General features: G+C 41.3%; 2 protein-coding genes across 2 annotated transcripts; one reads left to right on the forward strand and one right to left on the reverse strand.

Moving 5' to 3' along the window:
- Nucleotides 1-10,853: 10,853 nt before the first annotated feature.
- Nucleotides 10,854-11,919, reverse strand: LOC142550526 (uncharacterized). Its single transcript, XM_075659601.1, has 2 exons — nt 11,672-11,919; nt 10,854-11,568 (listed from the first exon to the last, which is right to left on the reverse strand). Exons 1-2 carry the CDS (start codon nt 11,917-11,919, stop codon nt 10,854-10,856), a joined length of 963 nt encoding a protein of 320 aa, XP_075515716.1.
- A 2,927-nt stretch (nt 11,920-14,846) lies between these two features.
- LOC142550527 (ferredoxin C 1, chloroplastic-like) lies at nt 14,847-15,293 on the forward strand. Its single transcript, XM_075659602.1, has one exon. The coding sequence runs from the start codon at nt 14,847-14,849 to the stop codon at nt 15,291-15,293; it is 447 nt and encodes a 148-aa protein (XP_075515717.1).
- The last annotated feature ends 2,531 nt before the right edge of the window (nt 15,294-17,824 follow it).

Consider the following 17,824-nt stretch of genomic DNA (forward strand, 5'->3'; position numbering starts at 1 on the left):
AAATTCGAGTAAGGATAATGGCTTCGATCGTGACCTGCAAACAATAAAAGAACTCGTGAATGGGCGCCGGAGGGGTGTCCGGCGTGGCCACTCCGATGCTAAAGTCAGCAGGTTGAAGAGTGAAGAACACAAGCAATATGTGTGAGAATATACGTGTCTGCTTGAGAGTTCAAAGATTTCAAAATCATTAAATGAGAGAAATACCTGCTATTTATAGGAGAAAATGTGGTAGGTACATTGTTTTCAGTGCCTGCCTACTAAATATGTCAAGTCGGCTGCCCATACCTCCTGATGACTTATTTGACATGCCAAAGACATGTTGTTCTAACAGATAAGATTGAACATATCCATACACTCGAGTGTGGTGCAATTCTCGAGGTAGCCCGGGTGAAAGTTCTCGGGCATTTGCATGAGATCTCTTCCCTGGTTTCCCGGGCAGTAGAGCCCGGGCATCTCCATGCCCGGCTGCCGAAGAAAACTGTAGAAGCCTAAAAATCCGTGCTTGAAAATTTGCGGGAAATTTAAAATTTTTCTTTTCAAATAATTAAAATTGCCTCAATCATAAATGAACTGATACATAAAGTTTGATGTTTAAAATGGCAGCGGAAGAAATTAACATTTTTCGAAATAACAATAAAAAGTTCATCCAACGATTGTTGAGCAATAAAATAATAAATGCTGAACTGAGGTCCTCGGGTCCTACTACTGCCGACTCGAGCTGGCTCACTGGTCCCCGCCCTCGATCCCGACATCAACATCAGTACCTGCAACAATCAAGTCTAGTGAGTCTAAAGACTCAACATGCATATGCCGTAAATAACAAGTAAAAAATAGTAAGCTTGCATGCAAGTGGAAATATCATGTCATGAGGCATATCGTGAAAATACCGTGTAATGATTAATTATAGTACGAGCATAACTGAACTGAAAATCATGGTGAAAATGTTTGCTCCTTGAAGCCCTGTACTGAAATAGCATGTAATAATTTTCTGGTGAGATTATGGTCTACGCAAGTGGTCCCTGAACTGAACTGAACTGAACTGAGCTGACCGGTAACTGGCGACCGGGCCGGTAACTGGCGACCGGACTTAATAATGTACGTCTGATCAGACTACTGCCACAGTATACTGGGTGAAACAACTGAATTGACCGGTAACTGGCGACCGGGCCGGTAACTGGCGACCGGACTTAAGCATGATAGTAAAATGACCACAAGCAATATCGCATAAATCTCAAAATAAGTATTTTTGCACGTAATATAATTAATTAACACAATTAAATATCCTGTAATAATTTTACTGAATGGATTGGATCGCTCCCAGGCTCGGTGCAACCTACATATGCCATGAAAAATATGCAATAGATTTATGGGACCAAACTATGCAATAACATCCAAAAACTGAGACAAGTGCGCCTAATGACTTCGTATTTAATCATGACTCCGAACCAACCGAACCAACACTGAAACATCATATAGTCATGATTAAAATACGCTTAAAATGATGAGATTATGCTCCTAAAATGGTGAGGGTCGAAATCTAGGTGAATGGAGGCCAAAACATGAAACGCTCTTTCGAGAGTCAATTTGGCACATCGCACCGTAAATTCTCGTATGACCTCAAAAATGGTCCGAATCACGAACGGCCAAAAACATGACCTTCCTAACTCAATGAGGCACTTTCCAGTTCAAGGCCATGGGCTAAAAGCCAACCAAAAACTCAAACGAGCCACTGAACCGTCACCGCAAGTTGCTGTCCAGAAATACAGCAGCTGTACATGTGCTTTTCTTGTGTCGTTTTCGAGACTACCGGCCATTGGGGCTTGAACCACCGACCAGAGACTCTTACCAATATCCCAAAGAATTATTTGAACCATGGCTAAGGGCCCTAGGCCAGCCACAATTCACAACATTCCAGCAAACATCAGAAAAGTTCACCCGAGAACACCTTGCATGCGTGTGTGGTGTTGTGCTTCGTTTGCTGTCTCGTGTTGTTCCAGTGGCCATTTGATTGACCATGGCACGATCTAGACATCTAGGGGTATGGTATGAACCGTGGCTAAGGGCCATAGGCCAACTAAGATCCACACCATTCCACCAAATTCGAAACACACATGCTGTCAAAAATGAGGGGCCGAAGGGGGTGCTGGGGCTGTTCTTGCGCTTTTTGTAAAAACCGATTCACCATGGACCAAGCCACCAAAAGGACGACTTAGTCACGTCTTACACATGCTAGGGAAGTGATCTAAACATGGCTATAGGCCCCTAGGGCAGCCATGATCAGATCCATTCCCTTTGACAGCACAACAGCATTTTTTTTTTTTCGAAAACTCATATGGACCAAAGGGGAAGTTGCTGTCATTTTCTCGACTTCCAGCGTGCAGGGGGTTAAATGAATGGATCAACATGGTCCTAATGCATCCTATTACATGTCTAGATGTCGCCTTGGGAGCCTGGAATCGAACCAATACCTGAAACCCACAAAACAAATGAAACCGTGAAGCTTGAATTGGAAGGACCGAAAACCTGCAGCATTTATTTTCAAAATTCTTGATGTGTTTCGGTTTTGTCATGGAAATAATGATCACGTAATGTAAAAATTTGATAATAGCACTTGATTGAAGAGTCAAGGAAGAATATATGCATGCCTGGTTTCGTTTTGACCGAAAAACGAAAGAATGAGACGATTCGACGCGGAGGTGGTGGAGCGCTTTCTTATCTTGCTCTTCACTCGATTTTTTTCTCTCCTTACTCTCACTGAATTCTCACGGTTTTTCTACTCTGATAAGGCTCTGAATTCGGTGGAGAGGGGGAGAAATTGTGGTTAGGGGAGTGAGGGAAATGGGTGCAATATAGGTGGGATACATGCAAGACCAAGTCTCCACCTTTTGAAATTTGAATTCTTGTTGCTATCAAATATTGGTTGGAGGAAAATTAGAGGTGCATGTGGCCGATTCTTCATGTTAACTAGACTAGGATATTGCTTATTAATAAATTAATTAAGGTTGATTAATAATTAAAAAGGTTATCATGCTAAAAATGACAAAGAATGGGTCAAATGTGAGTTGGCATGTCCTTGCTTAATCTACTAAGGGGTGGCCGAATTTTGGTATAAAAATGAAGGGAAATTGTTGATTATTTACTAAATTTATAACCCTTAAAAGCCTTACCTATCTTTTAAATAATTTAGTGAACTAACCCCTTAATTATGGAAATTAAATGAATTTATTTCCTACTCACCTCAAGAAATTAAAATAAATCCTCAAACCTCCTTTTTAACTTAAATCAACTTACCTGCTAGCTAAAATAAATTCTGGAAATGATTTCTTAATCATAAATTCTATCTCAAAACTCCAACTCCAGTCCGGCCTCACTGAATTAACTGAAATGATAAAAATTTAAACGACTGCATAAAATAATAAAATAATTAAATTTAAATACTCATGCAATAAAATCATTTTAAATTTAAATACTAGAATTATACATGGCTTATACGTAGTCTAAGTTACGGGTTCTACAAAAACACTCTCATATTGACCATATTTTGGGGAATCCATTTAATATCCCGGGTCATCCATCACCCGGTCTCTTATGGGGGTATCAACACACATCTCTAAATAGTCGGGCTAGAGTCATACTCGCTGTCCCGATCAGTCGTGCTTGGATTCCCAAAGAAAATTAATCAATTTTGATTCATAAAAACATCGGGGGCTTCAAATATCCCAGAGATGGGATGAGGTGCCGGGAGCTTCAATCTCGTGGTCTTTAAATAAGATGTCGGGGCCTTAAATCTCCAGGACTTTAAAAATATTTTGTCGTTTAGTATTCTCCGGTAGTCAGGCTGATGTCACGATGACGTATGCCCTAGAATTACAACGGTCCGAAACGCTTCGTATTCCGAGATAATGATGAGTCTGACGCCTCGATAACTGTGCACGTCCTTTCGCCTACCCGCACAATTTCCAAGATTCATTCTGACCGTCCGATCTGATCTAGATCAACGGTGGAGATTAACTCCTACCTCCTATATATAGTAGCTCACCAGATTTTCTTAAATCACTTGCAAATTCAAAATCTTGGCCAAACTCTTGCGAAATTTTTTCTCAACTTTCCGACGTGCGAAGTCCTCCTGGTCCGGCGATTTCCACCACTGCAACTCCTCCTTCGCACAGCCGTCCACTTCTTTCCTCGAAAACCTGTAAGTTTTTCTCCTCCAAAAATGTCTAATTCTACCACCTCTACCTCAGGAGCCAATGCGCGAGGCTCATCTGGTTATGAGTCCAGCGCGCTGCGCTCTGACTCATCTCATTTTCCTCCTCTTCATCGCCCCTCTACCCACACTTTAAAAAAACCCACAGCTCAACAAACCAAACCCTTCTCTTCGAAACCCTCTTCCACAGGCCCTTCCCAAGCCCTGAAAAAGAGCAAGGGTAAAGGAAAAGCCCGGGCTTCTTCTCCATCTAAATCTGAGACTCCGGGAGCTCCTTGGTTCGCTTCAATGAGCAGCACTCTGCGCTCGGGAGCGGAAGAGGAGCTTAGGACTCTCGGCTCCATTACTTATACCTTTCCTATTTTGATTCCCGGTCCTTCCGATAGGGCCGATCATCCTCTCTCTGGCTTTACCACCTTCTTCCGGGACCAAATTAGGAATTGTCTCTGGTTTTCCGTCCCTCCTTTTTATATTGCGGTCGCCATGTTTTTTGGTGTACCTGATAACCAACTCCATCCCAACTCTTTTAGGATTATGGCCTCGACCTACGTCCTTTTCAAAATGAACAATCTCATTATCAACCCCCTTATCCTTCACTACTTTTTCTCTTGCAGACTGGGAGATAATGCCTTCTCCCTATCTGCCCAGTTAAATGTATGGTTCCTTGATGACATCCCTTCTTCCCAAAAGGGGTGGAAAGGAAGATTTTTCTTTATTCAACTCCCGGGTCCCCTCCCTTGCCTTACCGGATTTCTCTCTTCTCTTCCTCCATAACCTACTCTCCCCAAAGCCTACAAATACGAGGAACCTTTCCTCGTAAGCCAGAAACTAGTCGAGGGCCGCAAATATTCTTCCTCCATCCTCATCTCAGATGAGAATCTAGTTGCGTATGGGTTGAGTGCCCGGGCTAAAGACCCAATGGACCGAGTAATTGACGAGGTTGCTTACTCGAGCACTCAACCCGATAATTCTTTATTGTAATATCTTCTATTTATGCTCCTTTATAGCATTATATTCATACTAACTTTCCTTACTATTGTGCAGATAACTCGACAAAGCAAGAGGCCTTCGCCAAGAAATGGGCGGATGAGAAGGCGGCCCGAGAAAAGAAAATAACAGCCCGGGAGAAAAAGTTGGCAGCCCAAAGGGCAGCAGCGGAGAAGAAGAGAACCGAGGAGGAGGCGGCTTGGCTGAAGGAAACAGCCCAGGCCAATACTGAACCAGAACAAGAGGCAACCCAGGAGGGTTCCGGAGACTCCGAGGACCACGTTCCTCTTCTTCAGAGAAAGCGAAAGGCAACTACAAGCCCCGAGCTGATCCTGGTAGAGAGCAACCAGGAAGGAGATCAAGGATCCTTCCAAGCACACCAAACGACCACCCCTCCGCGCCAATAGCCTACTCAAGAGCCCTCCCAGGGTCCTCTCTCTTCTGCCCAGCCCCCGGGTCAATATATTTTTGGAGGGAGCCACTCCAACGGGGCTCAAGATTTTCAAGCAAATCCTTATCCCAGATGAGTTGGCGCACCCGATGAGTTCTCGGGCCACTCCCAAACTCTTTGAGTGTTCCAATAAGATTCCTGCAATAAGTTTCTTTCATCTCTCCCTTTCTCTTTTTTTTAAACTTCTTTTCTTTGCACAGGGCGTCCAGTTGATGATATCGGCCTTCGAGGAGGTGGCTATGGTAGCCACTGCCAAGAATAATCAAGATCGGGCCCTGCAAGAAGTTCACGAGCAGCTTCAAGGAGAGCTTTCTCGGGTTAAATCTGCCCACGAGGAAGAAATGGCAGGTCTCCGTGCTGCTTTGGAATCGGCTCGGGCAAATGTGTCTAAGGCCCGGGAGGACCTCAATGAAGCCCTCATCAGGGAGGAGACCCTTCAGGGACATAACTTTGTTCTTGAAGGCAAGAACAAATCCCTGATAGAAGGTATGGAAGAACAAATGACCCGGGCCCTGGCTATAGCTGAACAGAATAGGGAGCAACTGCAAACCTCCTTTCTCCTCTCTCCTGAATTCAAGGCGGCCGTGGTAGACAAGGCATACCCCCTTTTCAAGATCGTCTTTTACAAATGCTGGGAACAATTTGAAGAGGTCGGACTCTTGTCTCAAGATAAGAAAGATTTTCCTGACTTCGGTCGGGCCGTTGCATCGCTGCCAAAATATGAGGAAGAGGAGAAAGCAGACTCCCCAAATGAAGAACAGCCAGGGTCCGATCCAATAAACTTAGAGTAGGATTGTATTTTTTTTTTTTTTACTTTTCTTTGTAATTCCTGCCTTCGGGCTTTTAATGAAATTTTATTCATTTCCTTCATTGTGCCTTTGATAATGCTTTAATACATCAACAAAAACCGGGATAATAGGATTGCTTGTATACAAATAATCACAAAAAATTTCTAAGTGTTGAGAACCGACCGGGAAGCTTAACAAAGCATCCAAGACATTTGAAACATAAACTTGCATAAGAATCTGTATAAAGGCTTGTGATGTAGATCTCTTAAGTCAGGGTGCCAAACCTTAAAATTGTTTGAATAACCAGAGTGTGGAACCCTGTGCCGGGGATCATGCAGTGCCCTGGGCTTGAAATAACCAAGCCAGGGTTTAGTGCCCTGGGCTTGAAATGGTCGAGGTATGGTGCCCCGAGCCAGGGTGTAGTGTCCTGAGCTTGTTAATAACCAAGGTACGGAGCCTTGAGCCGTGGAGCATGTCCTAGGATTTGGACATAGAATTCTTACTCATACATTTTCTGACAAAGGAAACTCTTTCATTATATCTTCAAACAAATAGTTACATCTTTCAAACAAAATACTTCTTTAAATTTAATACATTCCAGGGCCTTTTGAGAGAATGTCCTTGAACATTTTCAAGATAAAAAGCTCTCGAGCTAACCCTCCGGGTTATTTTATAAGGTCCTTCCCACCGAGCTTCCAACTTTCCCACATCTCCTGCTGGATTAACTTTCTTCATAACCAGATCTCCTACTTGGAAGTCTCGGATTCGGAATTTCTTATTATAGGACTTCATAACCCGGCCTTGATAAGCTTCCATTCGAATTAGGGACCGCTCTCTCTTCTCTTCTACTAAATCCAATTTCATTGCCCGGATTTGATCATTATTATATGAGTAAGATTCTAACCGGGCGGAAGTTTGTCCGATTTCAACTGGAAGAACTGCTTCAGAACCATATACTAAATTAAAAGAGTTTCTTGAGTAGGTTCCCGGGGAGTAGTTCGGTATGCCCAGAGAACACTGTGTAATTCTTCCACCCAGTCTTATCCTTTGCCCCGCAGTCTGGTTTTCAAGGCTTGCACAATGATTATGTTCACAACTTCTGTTTGGTCATTAGCTTGAGGCTATGCAACAGAGGTGAAAGCCTAAGTGATCTTCATCTCCCGACACCAAGACGTAATCTCTTTTCCCTGAAATTGTCTCCCGTTGTCCGAGATTAGTCTCCTGGGAACTCCGAATCGACATATTATGTTCATCCACAGAAACTTTAAGACTTCCTGCTCAGTGATCTTGGCCAAGGGCTCGGCTTGTACCCACTTAGAAAAATTGTCCAGGGCCACTAGCAAAAATTTCTTTTGAGCCCGAGCAATAGGAAAAAGACCGACAATGTCCATACCCCACTGGTCAAAGGGACAAGATGCCCAGATAGGCTTCATAGGAGTGATCGGGCTGTGCTGAAAGTTTGAATGATGTTGACACCCCTCACAATCCCGGACCACTCGGGCAGAGTCCTGGCTAATGGTTGGCCACCAAAATCCAGCAAGCATTGTCTTCTGGACCAAAGATATTCCTCTTAGATGCTCACCACAGAACCCTTCATGAATCTCCCGAAGGACATAATCCACCTCTCCCGTGGGTAAACATTTTAATAGAGGTCCCTGAAATGATCTTTTGTTCAAGACATTATTTAAGAGAACAAACCTGGGATCTTGTCTCTTAATCTTCTGGGCTCGGGCTTTGTCTTCAGGTAATTCATTTTTTATAATGAATTTGATCAGGGGTGTCATCCAGGAGTCCTCGGATGCTGGCAATGTTTCTTCTTCTGTGGAGAGGACTAGCCGGGAAACATGCAACACTTCCCGGGTATTGGCTTCTGATAAAGAAGCATTCATTTTTACCAAAGCATCTGCCTCCTCATTTTTCTCTCAGGGTATTTGTTCAATACTCCAATCCATGAAGACTTCTGACTGGGCTTTGATAAGCTGTAAATATTTGAGCATCTGATCATCCTTAGCCTCATACACACCCTTGATCTGTTGTGTAATCAATTGTTAATCAGAGTACTAAATGATCCGGGCAACTCCAACTTCCCGGGCAGCTCGAATACCAGCAAGAACTGCTTCATATTTTGCCTCATTATTAGTCACCCGGGAGTCGACTTTCAAGGCCAGCTTAATCTTTTCTCCCAGGGGAGATATTATTACCACCCTTACTCCACATCCAGTAAGGCTAGACACCTCATCCACAAAAACTCTCCACACTTCCTTTTCATCGGGCTGAACCATCTCGGATAGAAAATATGAAAAGGCTTGCGCTTTGATGGCAACCCGGGGTTTATACTCAATATCATATTCGCCCAACTCTACCGCTCACTTGATCATCCGCCTGGATACTTCCGCATGAGTTATAATCCTCCCAAGAGGACCATTAGTAAGAACAATGATTTAGTGCGAAAGAAAATAAGGCCGCAGTTTCCGGACACTAACAACCAAGGCCAGGGCTATCTTCTCTACCTCACTGTACCGGAGCTCGGGGCCTCTTAAAGCATGACTGACATAATAGACAGGACTCTGATAAGAGCCTTCTTCCTTTATCAGTACTGAGTTGACAGAATACTCTGTGGTAGACAAGTAAACAAAAAAATTCTACCCGGGCTCCGGCTTTACTAGTACAGGAAGCTCTGCAAGATGACTCTTCAAATTCCGGAAGGCTTGCTCACACTTTTCATCCCATCCAAACGGTTGGGCCTTCCTTAGGATCTGAAAAAAAAGGGTAACAAATCGGGGAGATGGCATGCATAATACGGACTTGACCTTCTCCTGATTTACCTCAATTCCTCGGTCTGTCACTACAAAGCCCAGAAACTTTCCATTCTTCATGCCAAAAACACATTTGGCTGGGTTGATCTTGATCCCATAATGCATTAAGGTGGCAAAAGTTTCCTCCAAATCAAAAATAGAGTCAGCAACCCTCTTAGACTTCTCCAAAATATCATCCACGTACACCTCCACATTCCTGCCTAATTGCTTCTCAAAGACACTATTCATAAGCCGTTGGTAGGTGGCCCCGGCATTCTTCAACCCAAAAGGCATTACAACATAACAAAACGTACCTCCCGAGGTGATGAAACTGGCATTATCTTGATCATCTCTAGCCAGGGGAATTTGGTGATATCCCTGGTAAGCATCCATGAAGCTCAGCAAATCATAGCCTGAGGTGGAGTCTACCAATTGATCAATCCTGGGCAAGGGATAGTGATCTTTGGGGCATGCTTTATTGAGGTCCTGAAAATCCACACACATTCTCCACTTCTCGGTGGACTTTGGTACCAACACTACATTTGAGAGCCAAGTAGGAAATTTAATTTCCCGAATGTGGCCGGCCTTCCACAGATCTCTCACATGTTCATCAGTAACTTTGTTCTTCTCAAAAAAAAAACTTTGTTCTTCTCAGGAGCAAAGTGCCTCTTCTTTTGCTTCACCGGGTGAGATCCCGGGAGAATATTTAAGTGATGCTCCGATATCAAGGGTGAGATCCATGTCAATTCCTGCTGGGACCAGGAAAAAACATGAGTATTAGTTTTTAAACAATTGTTTAAACTGACCCGGGTGGATGAATCGAGGTCTCGAGCCACCCGAATCTGCTGGCCCGGTCCAACCTCTACAATCTTCTGCTCCTTAGCTACAATATGTACCTCCCCCTTCTCCACTACTCTCCCCCCTCCCTCATCAAGTCTTGCCTTCTTCTGCCACTTCCTGGACTTACTATGATCCACCCGACTGCCTCCACATAACATTTCCGGGAAGAAGGTTGATCTCCCCGGACCTCACCTACCCGGCTTCCCATGGGAAACTTTATCTTTTGGTGGAAAGTAGATGCCACGGCCCTCAGCTCGTTCATGGAAGGCCGCCCCAAAATGATATTATATGACGACGGGACATCAACCACTGTGAAAGTAGTCATTACTGTCTTCTTTAGTTCTCCGGTACCCAAAGTCAGGGGTAGGACGATTTTCCCTTCCGGATGAACAGCATGGCCAACAAAGCCAAAAAGTGCTGTTTCCACAACCTCCAGCTGATACCCCTGCAAATCCATCTGTGCAAAGGCCTCCTTGAATATGACATAAACAGAACTGCCCGTGTCCACAAAAACTCTCATAATGTCATAATTGGCTACCCTGGCTTGGATGACCAGGGCATCATTATGGGGCAGATTGACACCCTTTAAATCTTCAGGGCCAAAGCTGATTACTGCTTCATTCCTCCTCATCCCTTCTACCTCCATACAATCTCGTTTACTTCTTGATTTCCTTGCTCGATTGGAATCTCCATCAGTGGAGCCTCTCGATGTCATCTTTATTAACCTCACCGTAGGGGGTGAGGCTTTCCTCCTCTCGGGCTCCTGTTCAATCCCCTTACCAGGGTCACTTCTCGGGGCATTCCTTGAATCTCCCCGGGCACTGGGTCCTGGCTGCCGAGACGTCCAAGGTGCACTCTTGGCCTTTATTTGATTGACTACGTCCCTGGACGGAAGGCGGGACATAATCTCTCTTCAAGGTTTTACCATCTTCAGTATTATGATAGCGCACCCCGTGGAGAGTACATAATCCATTCTTCTCAGGCCTAATGAACTGCTGAGATGGCATTAAATCCCAGATACACTCCTGGACCTCCCGGTCCCGAATAATCTTCAAGGGCACATGACGAGAAAAATGCCCCTGGCTACTCTTCATTGGTCCTATCTCCTCGGGCTTAACCACCTCGTCTCCCCTCTCCTTCCTCCCTGCTTCTCTTTTCTGTTTCTGTGCTTCCTCCATGTTAATGTACTTTTCTGCCCAGGACAACAAATCCTCAAAGTCCCCGGGCATCTTATTGGTTAATGAACGAAAAAATTCACCCTCCTTCAGACCCTGGGTGAATGAAGTTGTCTTTGTCTCGGTGGCACAGGTAGGAACATCCAAAGCAACTCTGTTAAACCTAATATTGTAAGCCTTCAAACTCTCCTCCGGGCTTTGCTTTACTTCAAAAAGACTAAATGCAGTCTTTTTGTACTTTTTGCTGCTGCTGAAATGGTGTAGAAACATCTTCTGGAAGTCCTTAAAAGAATTAATACTCTGAGGGGACAACCCCTCAAACCACCTTTGAGGGGAATCCATCAGAGTTGTCAAAAAGACCTTGCACTTAATTTGATCTGCACTTAACTCGATCAGTATAACAGTGCAACATGGCCATATTTTCGAACCTGTCCAGGTGTTCTTCCGGGTCCGCATTACCATCGTAATCTTTAACTTTAGCAGAGTTGAATTTCCCGAGAAGAGGTTCCCGGACAATAATTTCAACAAATGGGCATCCCTTGGCAACTGTCCGAGAAAGACTACGGCCCTCCAACTGTCCCTCCAATACCTTCGTCTTCTGCTTCAACTCCAACAACTCTTCCGCCACAATTGAGGATTTGGACCCGGCACTAAACTCCCCATCCTCTTCTCGCATCTCCTACTCTCCTACCTCCTGCTCTTGCTCCCTCCCCAGAGGCGTAACGTGATGACAGGGGTCTCTCTGGGCCATAACTTTTTTCACTGCCTCAGATACGATCCGAGCCAGATCTTCCGGGGACACAGTGATAAGGTTAGGTCCTGTGGGAGGAACACCACCTTGTCCCGAAGTATGCATACCATATCCAGGAGCTCGGGAAGTGTCCTGGTTAGTTTTTCTGGTTGGAGCCATATCAACGCCTTAGTCTCAAATTCCCACAGACGGCGCCAATGATGATATCCGGGCGAATCGGGTGTGATATACGTGGGCAATCCACCGGATAACGATGATAATTTAATGTTTAGGAAATTCGAGTAAGGATAATGTCTTCGATTGTGACCTGCAAACAATAAAGGAACTCGTGAATGGGCGCCAATGGGGTGTCCGGCGTGACAACTTTGATGCTAAAGTCAGCCGGTTGAAGAGTGAAGAACACAAGCAATATGTGTGAGAATATACGTGTATGCTTGAGACTTCAAAGATTTCATAATCATTAAATGAGAAAAATACATACTATTTATAAGAGAAAATATGGTAGGTATATTGTTTTCAGTTCCTACCTACTAAATATGTCAACTCGACTGCCCATACCTCCTGATGACTTATTTGACACACCAAAGACATGTTGTTCTGACAGATAAGATTGAACATATCCATACACTCGAGTGTGGTGCAATTATCGAGGTAACTCGGATGAAAATTCTCGGGCACTTGCATGAGATCTCTTCCCGGGTTGCCCGGGGAGTAGACCCCGGGCATTTCCCTGCCTGACTGCTGAAGAAAACACTCTGCATATTGACCCTATTTTGGGTAATCCATTTCCATGACCCGAGCTCTTATGGGGTATCACAACTAACATTAATAATGAGGAAGTGGAAAGAATTGCCCAAAAATCAGAAGAAAATAAGAAGATCAGCATAAAAAAGTACAACACACATTTCACACAAATTCTAATAACTCCCTGCAGAAATCTTAGTCATAGTTCATGCATTCATTTTATATTTTTCATTCCAGATTCTAGCATTAACAATATTTTTCATCCATATTTTAGCACTATTTTATTATAATTTTATGTTGTGTAATTTTCTACTGATTTATAGATATACAATCATGTTGGGATTTTATTTCATTAAATAACATTGTTTTTTCTTTAGTTTAATGTCATATTTGTTTAGGAGATTATAACATACGATCAAGTTAGGAATTTATTAACGTTTTAGTTTTAAAAGTTAGATATTTGATTATTTTTCTACAAGTTGATACATATTTGCATCGGACGTATCCTCATTCTCAAGAAATATTGTGCAAACAATATTTTTATTGATACAGACAATAAAGTTTCACTCAATCATTCGTACAATAGCTTCAAAACCATGATAAATCATCTTTAAAAGAATCTCGAATCACAATCATTCAGATTAGTTTTTTCTAAATTAAATCCTAAAAATCATAATTATTATACAAACAAAACCCAAATAGCAACGTCCCGAAATTCGACTCATTTACAACTCATATATAATAATTCTTATCTTAACTTAATATCGAAATTATAACTAGGGGCATAGCCAGAAAATATTTTGACATTGAGTTGAATGATTCAATAAACTATAGTGACATGAACTAGATATAAGCTACTGAAGATGTGTCTTGTTGTTTTTCATCGAATAAAACTCGTCGATTATTGATTTCTAAAATGAATATTTCAATCCAATCAAATTTTATCAGCTCATGTCTAGAATGAAAAGGCCACCACCAATGAAAGGTGCAGAAACTATCACCAAACATTTTAAATGAGCGTCAAAACTAACTTCGATAATTAATAACATCCAAGCACCTAAATAGAAGGAATAGACACATATTGAGAATTTAATAACATTAAGACAACAACATAAGCATTTCACTTTACTAAAACCCATGTAAAACAATTTATTATCGTCTCAAAAACTCAAATTAATTCAAAATAATATGTCGCAGTCACTTGACAAATCATTGAAGAATCACTTATTAACTTCTACGCATGAACAAATTTAACATGATTTTACTTCAACGAAAAACAGAAAATCCAGAAACAACTAAAAATATACATCATACGGAAGTTAATCTCAAGCTCTATATATAATAAAAATGTAAACTTCTTTGACTTCATCACTACATAAGCTAAAAAAAATAACTACAAACTCAACCAAACCATATTTTAGATCTTTCTACATAATAAATGGAATAAACCAATTAAGTAACAAAAACCAATCATTTCACCTTGTGCTAACTCAATCGAGGTCCTCCGCCATACAACCTTTTTCAACTCCAATTCTTTGCTTCCAAAACTGCAGTTTATAAAATAATTTGATTCTTCTTATGATTAAATGGGTTGAAGATAATTTTAATGAGCTAAGTTATTAAATATAATTATTTTATGAGTTAAACAAAACTTTAATGTATGTTAAAATTATATATATATATCATAATTATTTTTTATTTTTTTTATACAGGGCTGGATTCCACCCCGGTCTTTGGGTTGGCTCCGCCCCCAATTATAACATCATATAATAAAAAAATGGCTCTACTTTTGCAATTTGAAAATTTTAAAACAAATTATCTAAATATAAATAAATTTTTTTAAAAATATCACTATTATTAGCATTTTTCAGAAAAATATATTTCAATAAAAATATTGCCACAACTCTTCCCACGTTCCACTAAATTCATTCTCGATGGATGTAATATAGATTTTATTCGCCACCTCTATTTTTTAAAATATAAAATAAAAATTTTGTGCAAAATTTATGAATATTTTTAATTTAATAAATAAATAATAGGGAGCAATAGTAGCCTTATCTTCTCCCCTCTCCATCGCTTCCACCGAAAAAACCACAAGCCAAGAAACAATGGCTTCCCTCCCATCTCTCCACTTAAGCGCTACTTCTTCCTTCAAACACTTACCTCTGCCGACCAATAGATCACCATTTCTCCCCACATTCCCGCCACCTCGCCGCCGCCACCGCTCATTCACCGCCGTGCGATCATACAAAGTGTTGGTCGAGCACGGCGGGGGAACCACGGAGCTCGAAGTCGACTCGGACGAGACGATCCTGTCCAAGGCGCTGGAAATTGGGTTGGATGTCCCGCACGACTGCAAGCTGGGCGTGTGCATGACTTGTCCAGCTCGGCTGGTGGGCGGCTCGGTGGACCAGAGCGAGGGGATGCTGAGCGACGATGTGATCGAGAGGGGCTACACTCTGATGTGCGTGGCGTACCCTAAATCGGATTGCCACGTTAGGGTTATACCTGAGGAGGAATTGTTGTCTCTGCAATTGGCCACTGCTAATGACTGAGGTTGAGTTTTCCTTTTTTGTGTTCAATTGTGTAACTTCGTAAGATCTTCAATGCAAGCAACAAATTTTTACCAAAAACCTGTGAATTCACCACATATAATTTTAAGCTCTCAAGACCCTCTAAGTACCACGATGATTCATGTTAATTTAATCACTTATGGGATCTTCTTTTGATATGGATACTTGGGATTGATTCTTGATACTAGCCTATGTTGTGATTCGTATTCAAACGCAGCAGAAGTTTTAAAAAAACTTATTTTATTTTGACAATCTAAATATTTGGACACTCGTATGGTTTGAATTGAATAAACATTCATAGGGTGTTAAAATTATACCTTTAATAAATTAATTCACTCGGCTCCAACTATTCCGACATTGACGGATATAGCTCTTTTAAATTTCCCTATGAACTTTCTTCGAGAACTCTTTTTTTTATTCTTCGAATCAAGTTCACGACTAGAAAATTAGTTCCTCTTTCAAATAACACTAGAATATTTGGAAGAACTTTCAATGTTGGAGAGCAAAAAACGAGAGACGGCTCAACCCCTTTTTCAAAAAGGATGGCCAAATTCTAGAGGAGAGGGAAGAGGCCATTTTTCGAAAATTGTGGTTTTGTGTAGGCTAGGGTTTAAGTTACCTACTTAAAATAAAACATTCATGACCTAATTACCATAATATAATATTTGGGCCTCTTAATTACCATTAATGAGCTTGATTAATTAATTGGACTAGTCTAACTAGTTTAATTAATTAATCAAAGTCCATTAAGATCATTTATTATTTAGTATGTTGGATTTGTACTTCTAAAAGCCCATTAAACATACTTCCCACTATATTTATTTTAATATTTAATAAACTCAACTTTTGAGTTTAATTTAAATTCTCAAATCTCATAAATTCAACTCCTTGAATTTATTTTCTCAAAATTTAATTATCATAAATTCAACTCCTATCATAAATTTAACTCATTGAATTTACTATATCATAATTTTATATAAATTCAACTACTTGAATTTATTCTCTCAACGGGAACAAAATGAGTTGTTTGTGTGACTGTCAATGGTTCAGAGATACAGCTAGTCGTAGGTTCACAACTCATTGTGATTCAGGACATAATCATTTATTCGGGCTTACCCTAATTTGCCTCATTCTATGTATCAACAATTGATCATTAGAATCTCAGAAATCATATTTTTGATTAGACCCATCGAATCATGGTAAGATCGTATAGTAGCATCGCCCCATGATTCCCTAGATATCAATGATAGTACCTGCAAGAACCAGTTGGTTATGATTAACGTACAGTAAGGTCCCTTCATCTCATATATCCCGATCGAATCTGCAACAACTGGTTCGTCGAGGGTTGCATAATAATTCGATAACTTTGTGACATATCTTTGATAATAAATAGTGGCATTGCATGTACAATTGGAGAACTCCTTCTCTAACATCTCATACTCTGGCCATAAATTTCATTCACTACTATTTCATCATATCACACAGGATATCCACTCCCGTAGGTGAGCGGTGAATTCCTGACTATAATGCACTGCTCATACATGCGTTGCAACTGTACTCAATTTCGCCACCTGATGATCCTTCCTGGAGTCGGTAAACGAGTCAAAGCACAGCCCTAGCATATAGAGCCTCAATGTTGTCTCGTTTCGGAAAGACTAATGATGTACAATCATATCCATGAACTTATCCTTTCAATGAATGATAACCACTTGGAAAGTCCTAGGGAGAGCAGTTCGGTATAATCATCATATTACTATCCATCTACATATTTGGACATCTCTATACCCTTACCAAGAAACGCGGTACACAACATCACATATGCTAATCTCGAGCTCAAGCGACCTTTATCCATGTTTTAGGTGGCTGAATCGACTAAGAACGAATTTAGATTATACAATGTTTACAAATGAGTTTCAATATCGAATTACGATTCATTTGTATTAAAGTATAATTAAGGTATTTATCTATGTTGATCACATGGGCATACAGATAAAGAAATAACAAATCATGAAATAATGAATTATATTAAAATAAAGATTGTTTATTATAACTGAGTCAATAAATTCCATAGCCAACAGTTGGCTTACATGGCATCTACTCTAACAATCTCTCACTTGCCCTAGAGCCAACTACCCATAAACTTTAATCTCATTGCTTCACGATGCTTCTCAAACAATGGTCCTAGCAATAGCTTTGTAAATGGATCAGCAACATTATCTGTAAAGGGCTCTTTCGACTGATGTGTCTCTTCTCCTCTTCCCACAATCTCCCGTATGATGTGGAACTTCCTCAGTATATGTTTGGATCGCTGATAAGACCTTGGTTCCTTTGCTTGCGCAACGGAACCAATGTTGTCCCAGTACAGTGGGACTGGATCAACTCCATTAGGAATAACGCCATACTCTTGGACAAAATTCCTCATCAAAACTGCCTCTTTGGCTGCAGTAGATGCATCAATGTATTCAAATTTAACGGTGGAATCCGCAACGGTGTCTTACTTGGAACTTTTTCAA

Source organism: Primulina tabacum, chromosome 7, assembly GCF_025594145.1.
Source record: "Primulina tabacum isolate GXHZ01 chromosome 7, ASM2559414v2, whole genome shotgun sequence".
Classification (NCBI taxonomy): domain Eukaryota; kingdom Viridiplantae; phylum Streptophyta; class Magnoliopsida; order Lamiales; family Gesneriaceae; genus Primulina; species Primulina tabacum.

What these genes read in the sequence shown, in the direction of transcription:
- LOC142550527 (XM_075659602.1), top strand. Translation starts at nt 14,847, where the DNA reads ATGGCTTCCCTCCCATCTCTCCACTTAAGCGCTACTTCTTCCTTCAAA.
- LOC142550526 (XM_075659601.1), bottom strand. Translation starts at nt 11,919, where the DNA reads ATGCGAGAAGAGGATGGGGAGTTTAGTGCCGGGTCCAAATCCTCAATT. An exon ending in CCGGAAGAACACCTGGACAG is followed by an intron (nt 11,569 to 11,671) that starts GTTCGAAAATAT and finishes TTCCCCTCAAAG; the next exon opens with GTGGTTTGAGGGGTTGTCCC.